This window comes from Schistocerca nitens, chromosome 7, assembly GCF_023898315.1.
Source record: "Schistocerca nitens isolate TAMUIC-IGC-003100 chromosome 7, iqSchNite1.1, whole genome shotgun sequence".
Lineage (NCBI taxonomy): Eukaryota > Metazoa > Arthropoda > Insecta > Orthoptera > Acrididae > Schistocerca > Schistocerca nitens.
The window spans coordinates 467,343,036-467,363,565 of record NC_064620.1 but is presented as its reverse complement, the minus strand read 5'-3'; the positions used below and the strand labels follow the sequence as shown (position 1 = coordinate 467,363,565).

At 39.0% G+C, this 20,530-nt stretch overlaps 1 protein-coding gene across 1 annotated transcript in view; it reads left to right on the top strand.

Moving 5' to 3' along the window:
* The window catches only part of LOC126195202 (1,5-anhydro-D-fructose reductase-like), a 131,086-nt gene that overhangs the window by 56,186 nt on the left and 54,370 nt on the right, over positions 1 to 20,530 (top strand). The window contains exon 5 of the mRNA XM_049933716.1: positions 17,383 to 17,639. Coding sequence (XP_049789673.1) covers positions 17,383 to 17,639 — 257 coding nt within the window. The remainder of the gene's footprint in view (positions 1 to 17,382; positions 17,640 to 20,530) is intronic.

Here is a 20,530-nt window from a genome sequence, read left to right as displayed (position 1 = left end):
ATTGGTTCCACATTAATGCATTAGAATATCTACCATACTGGATCCACACTGGATCTGTGTGAGTAGCTGTATATCAGTTATAGCTACCTAATACAACTTCCTGAATGTGTACAGATTTTTGTTCTTTGCTGCAGTGCTAAGTTTGTTAAATAATCAAGCTGTCTATTACTTTACATCCTCCACTACTGTTTACTCTAGTCCTGCCAAATGCAGGGTCACCTGTGAAAGCAACCATATGGTTTACCAACTTTGCTGCAATCACTATGCCACATTGCACAGGGGTGTAACCTCTAACAAGCAATCTGTCTGCATGAATGACTCCTGCTAAACTTTGACCAAGAGATAACTGGATGACTAGTTATCAAGCATGCCATGCAACACAATGTGATCAACTTCAGTGACTGCTTCACAGCCTGAGCCATCAGGAAGTTCCCACCAACACAAGCTTCTCTGACCTGCACAGGTGGGAATTCTCCTTGCAGCATGCCCTTCACACCTGTGACCTCCAGGCCTCAAACTTTGCTAATCCCTGTTCTCCACCTGTCTCTATCCCCTTACCTGCTCCCAACCCAACCTCACATGTCTCCTGATTTAATTGATGTGAACAATGCACTGCCCCATATATGTGTGTTATCAATGAAGGCTCACGGGTAAGGTGTCAGATAATAGATGCAGGGATCTCATGTTCAATCCCTGAACTGTCCCAGGATTTCTATGTGTTACTAATCACTTGTTTTGCCTATTGCAATTTTTGTTAATGTCTGAGCACCATGGTTTGGAATCCACTTTAGATCGTCCTCCCCACCCCCTAAACCGGCTTGCTAAGTCAGTTTGAAAGTTAGAGGAAGGAAGTAGCATACCACCTCCAATAGGACCATGTTTAGTAAAGCATTGAGCTCTTCAAACCGACCTTTGGGTCACTGACTGCCTTGCATTTTATTATTAGTTCATCCAATTACTAATTACAAGATTTAAATGAAGGAAAATTCTCTGAAAAATATCCAAAAGTAAAAATTAGGTATACAAAACCAAAAGTCAATGCAAAGACTAAAGTCATCAATTATAAATATCTAATGTACACATGTGTCAGGCTGTACATTTGTGTCATGTAGTGTGTTCTGCAATATTACTTGACATTGGCAGTACCATTTCAATGTACAATTTTCTAGCTGCTATTGAAACACTGCATGATCAGGTGCAGCGTGAGCCCATTCAGGATAGTCAAGGTGTGAGCATCTACAGGTGGCGTTAAACTATAAGGAGTAGATTTTTATGAATGAAAGGAGTTTTAAGATGTGATCCATTAGAAATGTAAGTTACTCATTTCAGAACTAATGACATTATTATGAAAAGGATAGATTGCTACTTACGGTGTAGCGGTGATGTTGATTCACAGGCAGGCACAATAGAAAGACAACTGAACAAGTGTGCTTTCAGCCATAAGGCCTTCCTCCAAATTAGACAAAACACACACACACACACACACACACACACACACACACACACACACGATGCAGCTCACATATACATGATCACTGGCTCTGGCTACCGAGACCAGGCAGCTTTAGCCTTGGCAGCCAGAGACAGTGGCTGTGTGTGTGTGTGTGTGTGTGTGTGTGTGTGTGTGTGTGTGTGTGTGTGTGTGTGTGTGTGTGTCTAATTCAGAAGAAGGCTTTCTGGCCGAAATCTTACTTGTTTGGTAGTCTTTTTGTTGTGCCTGTCTGTGACTCATCATCTCCTCTATATAGTGAATAGCAATCTATCCTTTTCATAATATTGCCATTATTCTAGCCTGGATTTTCCTTTGCTTCATTTGAGAACTAAAGCACACAAAGGAGTCAGGAAGGAAGCATGTCCTTGGTAGCTGGACACGGGCACCAGAGAGCAAGGGCTTGTGGCTGGGAGCCAACGCTCTACTGTGATGGCCAGCAATTGACACAGTTCCTCACTCACAGCCCTTATTGGCTAAGCACAGTAAGAGCAGAGAAAACAGGTTATAAGCAGTTCACGTTTCACGGGATCAAACAACCTCTGCTGAAGCAACCACCTGACTTTTCTCTTAGCCCACTATGAATTATACAAGTACTTCATAGTCATCAGCTTCTTCTACAGTTTCCTGTGACTGAATGGGTCTGTTTGGGACATAAGCCTCTCCATCGTTTCCTGTTCCACCAAATCTCCTTCTCCACCCTTTATCAGGCTTCTCCTCTCTTCTTAACACATTGCTTCATTCTTACAATCCATCTGGCTCTCCGTCTTCCTGTAGGCCTCTTGCCTCATTTTGCATTTCATAAGCCTGTTTTGATATCCTGCCAACTTCCATTCTTTCAATATGCCCATACCAACTTGTCATTTCTTTAGTCTTTTGCATGGGCTTCTCTTTCATTGCACCTCTTATGGTCTCATTCTTTACTGTATCCATTCTTGTAAATCCTATCTGCATCTTTGAAATTTTTCTTGCAAGCTTGTTTCCTGCTTATCAGCCTTTGCTTCATTACCCATGTTTCTGATGCTTACACAAGTACTGGACCGTAACATTTGCTTATTTTTTGTTGGTACATCTTTGCTCCAGACTTGGCTTCTTACACTCCACAGAAATCCATGGGCTTGCCTTCACTTGTCACTAATCTCTTTGTCATACCTCTTGCTGTATTCTGTTATGCTCCTTGGGTATTTAAAACGTTCCACTGTCTTTAGTATTTGCCCTCTAATTTGTATATCTGTTGCTTGTCTCATCCTATTCCTCATTGTCACTGTCACTTACTTCTTTGCATTAAATTTCAATCCCTACTGTCCCACTGCTTCCTCCCATACTTTTACCTCTCTTGTGCCTCTCCTCCTCCATTTCCCCCATACCATCGAACCATCTGCATATTCCACTGCTTTCATACTTCCATCTCCCATTAGCACTGCTACTTCTGCTATGTATTATCCATAACAGTGATGAAAAGTAGAGGGATTAGTATACTCCCTTCCTTCAACCTATTTTCTGTTCAAGCCTGTCTGTCTTTCCTCCTACTAGTATACAACTCAAATTTCATTGATACATTTACTTTATGCATCTCTAAGTCAACCTTCCACTTCTCTTTTCTGAAAAGTTTTTGGATCTTGCTTTGTGTCACACTATTAATTATACTTGAACAATACACAAAAATATTTTAATGTAAAATTCAGTATAGTTATTAGCCTATCTGGGTGACCTGTGCATTATGATGGATAACATGGGTTTTGGATGAAGTAAGTCACCATGCTACTATAAGCAAGAAGGATGAAGGGATGCACACTAACCACATAGCAGAAATTAAGAGTTGTGTAGGTTATGAATTTGCATATTTCATTATGAAATCTGACGCTTGTGTGTACATGAATGGGGCCAAAGTTGCCCCCCCCCCCTCCTTTCCCATCCACCCACCCACCCACACACACACACACACACACACACACACACACACACACACACACACACACACACATACACACACGAGCCATTGAAAATGTGAAATCCTTAATTTGGGTGCATTTGAAGGCAGTTACCAGGTATTTAATGAAAATGCATTAAAAAAAATTCAAGAATACATTTTTATGAGCAATCTAGAAATATCCTGTAGGTCCATTCATTTTTGTCCCATAAAACTGGACTAATTGTGCAGCTTTGCTCTGTCATACTAGCTGCTGTCCTTGCTGATCTCTATCTGTGACAATGAATGAAGTGGGTGGAACACATACTATATGCTTCAGTGAAATTACCATCCATTGTGCTCTTTATAATGCCATGCTGAGTGTAGCTGTTGGTGTGCAGGGATCAACCTGAAAGATCCTGAATGAATTTGCATCCTGCAATGGAGAGTGTACTAATTTGAAAATTCCTGGCAGATTAAAACTGTGCGTCACACTGTGACTCGAACTGGGGATTTTTGCCTGTCGCGGACAAGTGCTCTGCTTGCTCTACTCACCGAGCTATTAAATCATGTCTCTTGACCCATCCTCACAGCCATACTTCCATCAGTACCTCTTTTCCCAGTGCTAGCAGTCTGCGACCACATTTAGTGTACAAGCAGGAGATGTACAACTTACTAGAGGATGGTGCATACAGCAGAATGGGTAGTAGATAATCCAACAAACTATAAGAAGAGAAAAGCTAAAATAGCATAAAGACTTTGTCCATGAGTAACTGCATCTCCTAGACTTCACAGATTATGTAAACTCCATAAAGAAGGGAGGCCACTCCATCCCACCATAAGCAGCATCGGTGCACCAATGTATTAGATGGCAAAACACGTGACAATGATCTTCAGCTCAGCACATTTCATTCAACCTTCAGAACTTTTGACTTGGTAACCTTCAATATAGGTTCTCTCTCCTTTAGGGTACCACCTATGAGCCACAGTTAACCTTATAGGAGAAAAGTTTTGACCATCAATAATGAGACTCTTTGTAATCATTCTAGAGACCGTCTGACGGTAATTACTATAATCAGACAGACAGAGGCAATGGGGTGACCGCTATCGCTATTGCTAGCCAACATGTTTATTGAGGCATTTGGAGGAGAAACCCGTCCTTGACTCAGCCGACCACAAACCATTGTGTTTCCTCAGGTACGTGGATGATACATTCTTAACCCTTTAACTGCTCTGGACATGTTAACGTGCACGCCTTTGTACCTGTCCCTGTGTGCTCTGAACATTTTTATGCACGTAGACATGTTCAGAGTACCAGGTAGAAGGACTGGTGGCGCACGTGAACTTGTTCAGAGCACACATGGACAGGTACAAAGGTGCGTGTGTTAACACGTCCAGAGCAGTTAAAGGGTTAATCTGCCAACATGGATGACATCATCTAGAGGACTTTTTGAATCATCTGAATTCACTGCACCAAAACATCAGATTCACAATAGAGATAGAAGAAAATAATCAACTTCCATTCCTCGACATGCTAGTCAAGAAAAGACCAAATGGTGAACTTGGATACAGTGTTTACTGTAAACCACACAGAACTCACAAAATTTCTGATCAAAACAGTTTAACAGCAGAGTTGCCACACCAGCAGACAGTTTTACAGAAGAATGGATACAACCACCACCTTATTCATTATGCCATAAGAACAAAGGATTCCAAGCCACAACATGCAGAGAAAGAAGAGAAACACGCTGCGACAGCATTTATCTTGTATACTGGTAACAAGTCAACAAAAATTGGGAGAAATATCTGGAAATATAATGTCAGCTGTGTTTCTTGCCCACCCAGAACGAAAGCCCTGTTGAATTCTGTTGACAATTTAGGACTCAGAAAATGAGGAGTCTACCACATCCCCTGCTGGTGTGGAAAAATGTACTTAGGCCAGATGACCTGGACTGTGTAGGAAATAACATTGACATCCTGGTGATGAACACATTTCTCCCAACAAGTTTGTTGATACTTTAACTGTAGAATGTTTCACTTTGTTGACAGAGCCACAACCTCACCCCTGCTTGCACCGTTTCATCACTATCAAAGCGAAGTCCTCAAAACTGTTGTTCAAGTTTTGGAAACAGATGAAAATCAGATGAGGCCAAGTTGGGAGTATATGGATGATTGATGACAGGAGCATAAAGTGTTGGATTGTTACATATGTCACAGTAATCGTGTGTGGTCTGGCATTGTCATGCTAAAGGAGAGGGTGCTCCACGTGTGGACAAACTCTTCAAATTTGTGCTGTCAGGATCTTGCAGAGTTTATTGTGCTGCCTTTAGATATAATTCCAAATGCACCACACCTTGAACATCCCAGAACACTGTGAGCATGATTTTGCTTGCTGATAGCTTGGTCTAGAACTTTTGCCAGCATTGGTGATGGTTTGAAGCAGAACACTATTAATGTTCTCTTGTTTTTGAAACCAAAATGGTGAAACTAGCATCATTACCTGCCACAATGTTAAGGAAACCATCATCTTCAGTCTCAAAATGCAAGAGAAATTGTTGACAGATGTTCAGTCTCCTCTGTTTCATGTCAGGAGTGAGCTTTCCAGGCATCCACAATGCACATAGTTTTCTTTACTACTGTTCTGCAGTGATGGGCTGAATTCTCTCTCATGATATGCCACAATTACTTGAGAGCTGTATCTGTGTTATTGAATGATTTTTCTCTGATGAATTCATCAGCCTGATTCCAATGAGTCTCATTAGTTGTCGTATGCAGTCATCTACTCTTAGCTCTGTCACACACACACATTGAGGTTAGCACCACTGTTTCCTTCCTTATGAGCGCAAACAACTCAATGTCCCACATTACAGGTGGCAATACAGTCATCACTGTACACAGCTTTCATTTTTGTATGGATTTCAATTGGAGGCATGTTTCCTGCAGTTAGAAACTCTATTACAGAATGCCGTTTCTCACGTATCGACATAGTTAGAGTACATGCTGCCATGTTACATGCAACAGTTTATATCCCTCCAGTGGCAGAGTATTGCAACTTGCATCAGTGAAATGGGAAAGTCGCCCGCGTAATATGCATGACATGTAATATCTCAGCCAATATTAAGAACAGAATAAAAAATTTGGAGGCATTATGTTTCAATATGCCTTCTTGATAGTTACAGTGACACAAAGTTGTTAAAGCAGGCCAAAGATTTGGGGACTGCGTTTTAGAAGGAATTTGTAGAGATCTGATTATATGATGTACCAATACTTACTAACAGTGGTTTCCAACTAAGTAAGGCAGTCTGGCATTCACACCATGCCAACTGAAGAGTTGGGGTCACACCATGTAGGAGCATCTCCATTCCAGCAGCAATGTGATCTCAGTAATGGCGGTATACAGATTGAGGTCCATGGCTCGGATCCAACCAGTGCTCTTCTCCCACCACCTGACCAGCAGAGCAGCCATGCCCAGGCACCAAGGGCCGATGATTGACAACAGGCAGAAGGGGAAGGGGCATATAAGACAGCACCCAGTGGAATCAAGCACTCATCAGGACTACCTGAAGATGGCAAAAAAAAAAAAAGGTTGACAAAATATCACAACACCACCTACCTGAATACTCAACCATTTCAAAAATTTCACATAGTCTGCAGCAGTCAGGGTGCCTTTAAGTACTTAAATATCTTCAGCATTTCACAGCCCTGTCAGCAACTGTATGGATATTAATTTTAGTTTCAATAATCAACAGCCTGTTGATTATTAAAATTAAAATTAACCTTTGATTACTGCTGCTTCTTCCATGGAAGCCCAAGTGTATGACCTCCATAATATACTACTGCCCCACCAGCTTGTATATGGGATTGTGCATGTTTCAAGCAGTTGTTCATTTTGATGGTGGCGTAATTGGACACAACCATTGACCTGGTGTAATAAGAAATGTGATTCATCCAACCAGCTAACATGTGTCCATTGATCCACATTCCAATCTCTATGATCCCGTGGCCGCTGAAATCATAATTGATGATGTCATTATGTTCAAATAGGAAAATGTAGAGATTGTATGCTGCAAAGCCCCATGTTCAACATTGTGCATTTGCCAGCACCATCATTGAACAATGTTGTCAGATCTGCCACAGAACACAATCTATCCTGCTTTACAGAGTGTGAAATCCTCCAACCTCCATTTTTTGCATATGTTGAACACATTGTTATCTGTTTGTGTTTTCATTGTCCTTCAACTACTTTCATAGATGCTTGCTATTGTGTCTCCACCAAATAGCAGTGAGGATATCCCACTGGTGGGCAGTGATATGGAGGTGGAATTTATCAGTCACCTCAAAAGGAGATGCTGAATGGACATTGAGCCACTTGCCAGTGGAACCTGCCAGGAGGTAAATCTTAGATGAGCAAACCCTTTGTTTTCTCAGCTGCTTCAGCACTTTGACTCACATTTCAGTAGTTTTTCACAGTGCTGGCTGCTAATTTGTGTTAGGGTACTTCCTCACTTCCTCTGTTGTTGTTGTTGTTTCATTTTTTCCTGCATTTAACTTCAATTTACATTTTACTGTTGATTAGGATTAGTATCATCATGTTTTTCTCATCAACTATTCTACTGAGGATGAGATCATGGACATACTCATAAAGAGCAATTATTCAGAGTCAATATAAGAGATAGCTCATCCACAGACTCTGAAGGCAAGTCCTAAGCCCTGATGTCAGCAGGTGTAACAGTAGAGACTTATTTTTGAATTGATAATTCATCAGCCGAAGAATCCAAAGGTGATAATGAAACACTTAGAAAGAAAGCCTGGTTTAATGACAAATTTGATTATAAAGAAAAAGATTTTTGTCCTCTTAGTCACGCATTTGATGATTTGACTTTGGGACACAGCTGTCAACTAGGGAATGATCAGAGCATTCTATCATTCTTAATATTATTTTTGACAGAAGATACTGTGCTGAAAAATACACAGATCGAAGTGCTGAGTTGTCTATTTTGTATGTAAAGTACACAAAAGTAAAAATACAGCACACATTGCATCAGATAAAAATAGTAGGTGATCATGTATTTATGATATGTAACTACTCATATATCAACAAAATATTCATACACCTTGATTTCCATTGCCTTGGAGATTTTATTGCACAATTGCACACAAAATGTACAGTTTTTGTTCATTCTTATAACCTGTTTAGACCCAGTACACATTTTAGTCTGTGTGGTTGTTTATAGATGAATTGTTGTGCCATAAAACACATAGGACAGGATAAACATTTAAGATTACATATACCTGATTTTGAAAGTTACATTAAAATTATGAAATATTGTAATGGCATGACAGAGAACTATGTTGTCCATTTACATTGGGCTAGAAGTTATCAGAAATTTAAGAAACACATTGTAAAATTTTCCTACAGGATGAAAACTGTTCCAGGGATGTACTGTTCACATAGTGTAGGCCTATTTATTAAAGGCAAGCAATCTGTTCTCCTTCTGTGATGATGTACTCAGTTAGTCTCGTGATACAATAAAAGTGAAATTAAACAGTTGTCAATGTAGCTCACAAAGAAATCAAATATATGAGAACAATGTCACAGGTAACTGGTATTTTTATTTCAGCATACAAAACAACAGGATGCATTTGACTACAAAAGAGGTTGCACAAAAATATGGAAACAGCATGAGAAATGTTTGCTTGAACGTAAATGCAAGTGCTAGCCACGCCTGCAGGTTGTGTTGATCTATTTGACCATTAGCAGCATCTGTGCAGTGTTCTTATTGCGGTTGTTATTTGTGGTTAGAACAGTGTTCTGTGTAATTGTGAGTGAAATTATGTCAATGCTCAGTAAATTTAAACATGGGAAAATTGTTAATGCTCATACATTGAGTGGTTCCATAACCATGGTAGCCAAAGTGCTTTGTGTTTGAACAGGCACCATATCAAAGATTTATATTGCATACAGGATGATCACAAAAGCTTCATCTACTAAGTCACAACATAAAAACATATGTTGAGTGATTGTGACAGATGGTCATTGTAGAGGAATATGAAAAACACTGACGACAGCTGCAAAAGTCCATGCAGAACTGAATATCACACTTGAAAACCCTATAACCACCGAAAGAACATGTGCAGACCATGTCAGTACCATAACAACAAGAAGCGAGTTCCATAAGCAGTGAACAGCAAGGTCAGCTGAAATTCAGAAACCACTCATCAGTGATGCAAATGCCCAGAACATGAAAATTGTGTTGAAGCCATAAATCCTGGGCTTTGGAGCAATGGATGAAAATCATTCAATAGGACAAGACTTGTTTCACTCTGTTTCTAATTCTGGCCAAGCTTAATCCCAAAAGTGAAACACAGCAGCAGGGATTCAGTGATGATTTGGGCAGCAATATCATGGTATTCCACAGATCCCACAGTTACTCTGCAAGTTTGTATTACTCCCAAGGATTATGTGGCCAGTTTGACTGGTGAGGTTCATCCAATGGCACAGTGTTTGTTCCCCAGTGGTGATGCTGTGTTCCAAGACAACATTGTCCTTGTTCATACAGCTCACATTGTCCAGGACTTGTTTTGTGAGCATGAGGATGAATGTTTCACATCTGCCCTAGCCATCACAGAGCTCAATATTATTGAGCATTTGTAGTCTACTTTGGACAGAAAGGTGCATGATCACTATCCATCACCATCATTTTTCTTGAAGTTGTCACTGTTTTGTAGGAAGAATGGTCTGAGATTCCCATGAAAACCAAAGTGTACCTGTACTTGTCTTTATCCATTCCAAGATGACTAGAAGCCTTTTTGTATGGCAACAGGTTTCCTGTACGATTTATGGCAAGGTATTGGGTTATACTTAAGGTTTTTCCAATTATTTTTTTTCCTCTCCCTCTGTATATACAGTATGTTGGCTATTATCAGAGTTGTGCTGTGAAAAAGCACTGCACTACTGATGTGTGTTGAAAGCAAAACACAACTGTCAGATTGGGTTAGCAAAATTGCATCAAAAACTGTCGAAGGAAAAGCCGTCTGTAAATTTCTACAGATTTGCAACAACCATTAATGTCAGAAACTAATTTTTACACCAACAGTAATGTTCACCTTGGTTGTGACAAATCTTAGAGCAACAGAAGCAGAAAGCACAGGGGGAGGCAGGCCACCTTGGTAGCCCGAGCTGAAGTAGAAGTCCAGACAAAGGCTACTTGGTGCAGGTAGACATATTAGTTGATAATGTCACAGAGCTCAGCTAATCATGTAGTAAGAACATTTGCAGCAGCCAGACAGTTAAATAATGAGATGCCCAACTGGGAAACCAGTTTGCTTACGCTACATGAAACACAGCATTATGCACCCGTAGTAGTATAGCATTGATTACCACACTTTGGATGTGGATTTTGATTTGGGTACAACTAGAACTGTTTCTATATTGCTTACAACAGACTTGGCATTTGTTCTAGAATTTATTGGCTTACTGCTTCCAGGGTGGCGCCACATGTTGCTTTCTCCTAGCTTGTACTATTTGTAAACATGTTTCACACTAGTTTCAAATAAATTCCGAGCACCTCATAGCTGCACTTACCTGCTCTTTAAGCAGGCTAATTGCTTTGGTGTCTTTCATCCTATGGGGTACTTGATGTGATGATGAGGTGTGAGAGGGTAATTCAATAAGTAGCTGAACAAGTCCTGAGTTCTCTTACCTTGTTTTCAAAGTCCTCTAGCAAGGTGTATGTTGGTGGCAGTAACATCATTCTACAGTCTGTCACAAATTCCGGTTCTCTAAACTTTCTCATGATGTTACATGAAAAGACTTCTTATCTTGAGAGATTCCCATAACAAATCTAGTAACATGCCTGTGAATTGCTTTCATGTATCCCTTTAATCTGACCTGGAGGGGAACCCAAAAATTCAAGAAGTACTCAAGAATTGGTCACACAAGTGTCCTGTACACAGTCTCCTTTAAGATGAGTTGCATATTCCTAGAATTCTCGCAATTATTTGGAGTTGACCATTTACCGTCCCTACAACCTATCTTATATACTCCTTCCATGACTGTCAAGCAGCACACTATTAACATTGTGTTCAGACGTTACAGGCATGGTTTTTCTACTCCTCTGAATTAATTTAATTTTATCCATATTTAGAACAAGTTGCCATTAATTGCACGAATTACAAATTTAGTGCAAGTCCTCCTGTATCCCCCTATAGTCACTTAAAGAGGAGACTTTCTCCTACATTACAGAGTCGTCGGCAAACAGATGTAGTTTGCTGCTCACAATATCTGTCAGATCATTAATGTACATAGATGTCAATAGTGATCCTCACTGACTTCACTGGAGCTTGTCAACAGCTAGATAACACAGTTGTCTTTAGTCTCGTGGTAGGTCTCAACGTTGTCACATCAGTTTGCTTTTTGCTCTTGCAAAGTAAATGTGGCTGTCCCTCTGTCCCTTTCTTGTTTTTATTGTCTAAAGGCGTACTTCCAGTCACATTCACTACTGATGTCAACATTGAGCAAGTTCATGACCTGATTTTGAATAATTGACAAGCAACTGTTGATGCATGTTAATTGTGGTCCTGAATATAAAATCATGCATAACAGGCTCAGCTGTCATGAATTCTTTGGAAGAGGGGTACCAAACCAACTCAATGAAGAACAATCATATGAGAATCGGCCAGCAACTACTGTACTTCCATGCCAATAAGAGTGAAATGTTTTTTAACTGAATCATCACTGGAAGTGATCCATGGATTGACCATTTTGAAATGGTGAGCACATGCCAGAGCATGGAATGGAAATAGCCCAGATCTCTAATCAAAAGCAATTCAATGGTTAACCATCTGCAGGAATGATGAGTTCTGAAAACTTGGTGACAATGTTGAAAAATAATGTCTTTTTTGCTGTTATAATAAATAAGAAAAATATTATACAGACTTACCCTTACAATATGCAGCCTCACTACGTGTAGCTTTACATGACACAGTACATTCAGCTTGACGGTGAACATTAAAGTATGAAGTACAGTGAGAGGTGAATTTGAGGGTAAAAAAATTCATATTCAGGGATTCTACGAGGGTTGTTTTTTAAGTAAGGGCCGTTTTTATTTTTAAAAAAAGATACAAATACTTTTGTAAAAAAACTTTTATTTTCTGATTCTACACACTTTTACCTATTTTTCTACATAGTTGCCTTGTTTATTTAAGCACTTGTCATACCGTACAACTAAGTTTTTAATTCCCTCTTCAAAGAATTCGGCCGCCTGCTCCGACAGCCAAGAGTTAACGGCCGCTTTCACTTCATCGGCGTCATTGAAGCGCTGCCCGCTTAGATGGTGTTTCAGGTACCGGAAAAGGTGAAAATCGCTAGGAGCAAGGTCGGGGCTGTATGGTGCATGGTCCAAAACTTCCCAGCCAAAAGAATCAATCAAATCCCAAGTCTTTTGAGAGGTGTGAGGCCTAGCATTATCGTGCAGGAGCAAAACTCCTTTTGTCAGCATGCCACGCCTTTTGTTTTGAATTGCTCTGCGGAGTTTCTTTAGAGTTGCACAGTAGGCATCTGAGTTGATTGTCGTTCCTCGTGGCATAAAGTCCACTAGCAAAACACCGCGCCCGTCCTAGAACACAGTTGCCATAATCTTGCGCTTTGACAGCATCTGTTTGGCTTTGACCTTGACAGGTGAGGTTGTGTGTCGCCATTCCATCGATTGTCGCTTGCTTTCGGGAGTGATATGGGATACCCATGTTTCATCTCCAGTGACAATTTGACTCAACATGTCATCCCCTTCTTCCTCGTAATGAATCAAAAAGTCCAATGAAGTGGCAAATCTCTTCCCTTTGTGGTCCACTGTGAGGAGTCTGGGTACCCACCGAGAACACAGTTTCTTAAAGTTTAGGTTTTCAGACACAATTTTGTACAAAACCGATCTTGAAACTTGTGGAAATTCCAAAGAAAGAGTGGAAATTGTGAATCTTCTGTCCTCACGAATCTTTGTTTCGACTGCAGCCACCAAATCATTAGTGATCACAGAGGGCCGGCCTGAGCATTCTTCGTCATGGACATTTTGACGGCCATTTTTAAACTCTCTAACCCATTGACGCACTTTACCTTCACTCATTGCATTCAAGCCATAAACTTCTGTTAACTGACGATGAATTTCTGCAGCTGACAGGCTTCTCGCGGTCAAAAAACGTATCACTGACCGTATCTCACACGCGGCGGGCGATTCAATAATCGTAAACATTATAAAGTAGCACAGCGATGCGTACACGTCAGCTACAGAGCTGCAACTTGCATCAGTGTGAATGGGAAGGATGCCGGCAAGTGGTGCGGTGGCTTGTTGCGGCGTCCGCGCGAACTATGGGACTATACGCGCGAACGGCCCTTACTTAAAAAACAACCCTCGTACATTTTCTTCACATCTGTTCTTAGATAAGTTTCATACAAAGTTTCTAGATGGGGATTCAAGACCAGTGGGCTGGAGAGAGTAGTTTAGGGCATGTTGATGTGGATACATTAAACAAGGAAGTTGTTGAGTAGGAGCAATAATTAAGTGTACAAGTATACTGAAGAAATGCAAAAAATAAAGATAAGTTGCATTTATGTTCATTAATAAAAATGAATGAGATGCATCTGGGATGCCAGGTAGGTGAAAGCAAGGTGAGCAGTTAGTCTTATATATTGAAATAGGCTTTGATAGAGAACTTGTTCTGCTTTTTCAGCAGTTTATCAATTTCCTTCCTCTTTGACCCATAGAATCCTATTTTGTCTAAAATGTCTAAGTGTCTACTTATTTTCTTTACATTTAAGGTCATTATGTGTTCTTAATAGAGCCTATATTATGTTTCTACTTTTCAAAATGTGTGCTTGAAACATTTTTTTAACTTGGGTAGGAATATTCTTGAAGTTCTGTCTATCTGGCCTAAATATTTTGTCTCATATTCATGGTGTGAAACTTCATAAATTCCTAAAAGTTTTTATGTGTTTTCTTTCTTCAGTAATTTGTTGTATTTTTGTAAATTCATAAAACTGCAACCAGTCACTTTTTTGAATAGCTATTTATTATTCAGTGAACCGGTTTTCAAACCTTTTCAGGTTCATCTTCATATGGTTTTCGGAAGTTACACATCTATTTGTAGCATAATGCACATTTGATTGTGATAGGAAAACTTTGCTGGCATCCAGCATGTGTGTAACATGTGTATAACACATGCTGTATGCATGGCAGCATGCAGCATATGGATAACATATGTGGAACACGTGCTGGATGCTGGCAAAGTTTTGCTATCACATGTGTATAGCACATGCTGGATGCTGGCAAAGCTTCGCTATCACAGTGTAAATACATAGAATTACGTAAAAGTGAGCGATGTGATGTACCAGCTAGCCATCAAAATTGAAGCAGAGAGATGGACAGTAATAGAAAAAAGCTGCCCATGCTGTTGCAAGCCAGCACCCAGCATTATGCTAGAAATAGATATGTAACTTCCAAGCCAGCCGTTGTGACCGAGTGGCTCTAGGCGTTTCAGTCAGGAACCGCGCTGCTGATACAGTCGCAGATTCGAATTCTGCCTTGGGCATGGATGTGTGTGCTGTCCTTAGGTTAGTTAGGTTTAAATAGTTCTAAGTTTATGGGACTATGACCTCACATGTTAAGTCCCATACTGCTCAGAGCCATTTGAACCTTTTTTTTCCAAAAACCGTCTGAAGATGTACTTGAAAAGGTTCGGAAACCAGTTCATGGAATAGTAAATAACTATTCAAGAAAGTGACTGGTTGCAGTTTTATGTATTTACATTCAATTAACAGTCATGGGTTCTAAAATATCTGTAATGGATAAGCTTCATCAGTAGTATTTTTTTTTTTCTAATGTTGTCTTTATGAAGGTGATTTTTATATTATTCTTTCAAAACTTTGTGTTAGATTTTTTCAAATTTCCTAGTATATATTTCATGCTGATAAAGTCTACTGTGGTGTGTGGATCCTGAGTTGCAATTTCTTTTTCATTATTACAAATGTCAAAACTTAAAAACTGTACTAAAATTTCTTAAGTTTTTAATGAATTGCTCAAAAAGTCATATTATGTTACTCCAGCAAACACAACTATGAAATCTGCCAAAGTAGCTATTCCTTTTATTAATACAGATGTATGAATAGACAAGGAGAGGATTTTGTTCTGTTTATGGTTGAAATGACTCTGAGCACTATGGGACTTAACATCTGAGGTCATCACTCCCATAGAACTTAGAACTACTTAAACCTAACTAACGTAAGGACACCACACACATCCATGCCCGAGGCAGGATTCGAACCTGTGACCGCAGCAGTTGCACGGTTCTGGACTGAAGCACCTAGAACCACTTGGCCACCGTGGCCGGCTTCAGTTTATAATACCTTGATCTCTAGATGCTGTTGCGTTTCCTTCAGCATTATTGCTAACAAAACAGAAACCACTTAAAGAATATGCCTTTAGGTATAATTTTATCATTTTTTTTTAAATTCAAGAATGATTCATTGTTTTCTCTTTTTAAAATCCAACAGAACATAATCTATCACGTAATCTCTCTCATCTTCCCCAAATGTTTTGTCATAGCTGAATAAGAAAAATATGTCATTCCACAAATGTAATAAAATGTTTGTATTTTTCTTTACTTGGATAGAATTTTTCTTTTACAGTGGCATTTACCTACACACTAGCCAGTATTGTTGTGCACACAGTGTCGACATGGAACAGCCTGCTGTCGAGCACTTTACATGACCATAGCAGTCTAGTTTGAAATGTATCTCATTGAAAGGAAGTAATTCTGTTTGTGATTTATGAAATGAAAAGCTTCTTACAACTGAGAAATAATTGAAGACTTGTGACTGAACTTTGTGGAACATGACTAAATTGACTCAGAATAAATCAGGTTGATTTGGAGACAAGACACAAAAGCGCTATATGTTATAGCCTATGTATTGTTTTTCCCCTTTAAATATATACAAATGGGAAAGATTTTTAACAAAAATCTCAAAAAGTCCTTGACCTTACTTCAGAGTTTTACATGATTTTATATTAAATATTCAGGTGTGCATAGCCTACATATGAAGAGGAAACATTTTCAGAAAAAATCCTTAAGTTGTTGACTGATTTACTTCAAACTTTTGCACACTGCTCTTACAAAAATTTGGTCAGATATAGGCTATATATATCTTTAAACAACTGTGAGGAGGTTTTCTGTTAAAACTTACTGTGAGTAAGCAAAAGCTGTGTGGAAGTTTTCTGTTAAAACTTACTACAAGAAAGCAAAAGCTGTGCTGTAAAAATGCATGGTTTCATTTCCATTATTGCAGTCTATTTCAACTGCGATACCTTAAATTGAATGGATAAATCGGTTGGGTTCATTGGTACTTGGGGTATGCAGGAGACCTCTGAGGATAGTAGCTTGAGTGATATTATTTTAAGTAGTTTTAATCTGCGAACACAGAGCATTACAACATTTCAGATGATTCAGCCTGTGCAGCAACATTGTAATTATAAGCCAATAAGTCATAAATACAGCTTTCAGATGGAAGAAAACAAAAGTGCACATTTTCACAGCATAGCATTTTCTTTCACGCAGTTGGTTTTAACAGAAAATCTGTAAATAGTTATTAAAAAAATGTATAGCCTATGTTTGTCTGAATGTTTGTTAGAGTATTGTGTAAAAATTTATAGCAAATTGCTCAAGGAATTTTTGAGATGTTTTTCATTTGTATCATGTAGTATTTATTATAAGTTCAAGTTTCAAGCCATTGTAGCTAGGAAAACTGGAATGAGATGTTGAAATTTGCATCCTAATTCAATTGCCAAGGATACCCAAGATTAGGTCATATATCTAATTCCCATAGATATTTAGCAATTGTGAAGCATTGCTGGGTTCGCTAGTGTATTATGAAGGTGAAACATATTACTTTAGCAGTCTTTGTTCCACTAATTTTTGTTTAATTTTCGTCATTGTCTAGGCAATGGAAGCTCAAGTGGATGCCGGTAGAGCTCATTCAATCGGGCTGTCAAACTTCAACTCTAGCCAAATCAAACGCATCTGGCAGGCTGCCCGCATCAAGCCAGCCAATCTGCAGGTGGAGCTGCACATCTACTTCCAGCAGAGGGAGTTGGCTGCCTTTTGCAAAGCACTCGATGTGACAGTCTGTGCATATGCTCCCTTGGGCTCTCCACAGTTGTCCAATGTAGTACGTGCAAGAGGAGGTGATGTTAACAAGTAAGCTTAAACAGTAGTTTATTACAGATGTAACCAGTGTCCCTTTTGGGAGTGGGACTGTAATTCAGGGTGAAAGGATATCAATGATGAGATTTTCTGATGCCTTTAATATCCCCAACAAAAGTGAGGACGAGTTGCAGGATGTATTAAATGGAATAAATAGTCCCGGTGGAGCTCTCACTATCGACTGAGACTAAAACGAAGAAAGACAAAGGTAATGACAAGTAGTAAGATTGAGATTAGCAATAAACGTAACATCAATATTGGTGACCATAAAGTACACAAAGTGAAGGAATTCTAAGACCTTGGGAGCAAAGTAACACATGATGGGTGAAGCAAGGACATAAAAATTACTCTAGCACAGGCAAAGAGGGCTTTCCTCACTAAAATAAATCAAATATTGTCAAACATAGGTCTTAATGTGAGGAATAATTTTCTGAGAATGTATGTTTAGAGCACACCAATGTATTGTGGCAAAACATGGACTGTGGTAACACTGTAAAAGAACAGAATCAAATCATTTGAGATGTGATGCTTTACAAGTATATTGAAAATGTGGTGGACTGATGAGATGAGAAATGAGGAGGGTCTCTACAAAATCAGTGAGTAGTGGAATGTGTGGAAAACATGGACAAGAAGGAGGTAAAACATGGACAAGAAGAAGGTATGGGATGGTAGGAGATGTGTTAAGGCATCAGGGAATAACTTCCATGGTGCTTGATGAAGCTGTAGAGACTAAGAACTGCAGAGAAAGACAGAGATTTGAATGTTTCCAACAAATAATCAAGGATGTTGGGTGCAAGTATTACTCTGATATGATGTGCTTCTCACAGGTGAGGAATTCATAGCTGTCTGCATTAAACCAATCAAAGACTCGTGTAGTGAAAGATGGAAATGGCAGTGATACTTCAGATGTGGTAGATGTTTGTCTGTGATGCTGAAGTTGAATTATCCAAGCGTTGGCTTATGATGCAAATTATTAAGTAATTCAGTTTGAAACATCTTAAAATAAGAATAATAAATGAAAAGTAGTGAATTCAAGTGAACAATTGATGCAGGCAACAACAAAGCTTTAAACTGTATTTACTGATTTATTCAATCAGACTAAGTTTTGAAACATAAATGGTGGTCCCACATAGTAGTATTTAAATATGCATCAAAGTTAATAATGACTCTCCAGCGCAGTAAAATTTGCATAAATGCCTAAAGTGAAGTAGCAGAATCACCTTGGCCAACTAAACATTGTTGGACTGTAAAACAGAGTCCCTGAGACAAGGTCCCACATCACCTGAAAAATTTATAATTGCCAGCAAAAGTTAAAGTATCTGTAGCCACTTGCCACTCAGAACTCAAGACTTTACTTACATCTGACACATTAAGAATCTTACCATATCTACTCACAATGAGTCTCTCCACAGTGTGTCTAGTGTGTCTTTTCAAGTGCTCCAATAATCCTTCCTCGTTCCCCAGAGCCAGTCAGAATGTTTGAGCATGAAACTGCTCACATCAGTGAAAATGTGTGTTTCCCTACTGTTGCTCCACATTTTTACTTAAAATCTAGTACATGGAATGCCATTTGATTATTAACCTAATGAACAAATTATATATACATGTATGTTTTAAGTGATAACTTATTATTTTATGATTCTGTTGATACCAAACACTACATACTATTCATAAAAGCTTATATACAAATACTTTGTAAAGTTAACTTGCACATTCACGTTATAACAAATGAAAATGATAAAAACATTCACGATATATAAGTAAATGATCTTAGCCTGATCTATTGAAGTGTCTTCTCTTACTCAACCTACTTATATCTTCACAACATATGGACACTTTGCTGTCTTTAAATTACAGTTGATCTTAATGCTGGCCAGACTGACTATTCATTAAGTAAATTAAATATTAATTATCAGTCTTGACAAATAGAAAATGGTAATTTATAGTACATTAGGAGATTTGCCCTCGTGTATTCATGTACTGTTCAACTATGATGTATTCGATGATCTGACACGTGTCATTAATAAAGGTAGAAAATTGATAGTGCCTCAATAAATAAAATAGGTGTAAATGTGGGGCATAGGGGAATGATAGCTGTTGTGCCAGGTTTTCATCCCATACCTTGTTTATTAATAAAGTCCTGTAGTTTTTTTTAGATAAATACAATATTAATATTGCAATAGATGTATCTCAGTGCTGTGATTGTGCTGGTTTGTTTGTATTTGTGCTATGAAGAACCATCGAATTATTGCAGAATTAAGAATATTTGGATATCGCATTTATCAATGAGTGGCTAAAACTAGCATTATACACTTTTCCTACATTGTCCCTTTCTTGCTGCCAGCCAGGAGCTCACTGGGCTGTCCCTCTGATGGCAAGCATGAGGCAGTCCTCAAAGCCCTCCCCCTCCCTTTCCATTGCTGCTCGCACTGGTCAAACTCAGCCTAAATCTTGCCTTCAACATCTTAAACTTGAAGGTAGCTGAATTCTCACCAGCATATTGGTCATCTTACAGGATAACAGCAACTTCTTCACACATTGCTACATTTGTATCAAAAGTTGGCAGTGGCACATGCTCATAGGTATTACCACTGCATAACTGCCGTCTGCCAAGTTTAGTGCCCTCTGTCAAGTATTGCTTCATCTGAGGCATGGAGGCACTTGTGTCATGGTTCAAAATAATAAAATAAATTGTCACTAGATGCGGTGTAAGGCGTTTCTATCTTTCTGGAGATATTAAAGAAATCACTGGGTCCCATCACTTATTAAGGTGAAAGCCAACACTATAGTTAATAAAATCTTATGAAATAAAATTAAAAACTGAAATAACAGTGTATTAATGGCACACGTTACCCATTATTGTGCTATCAGTGAGTGTACGAATG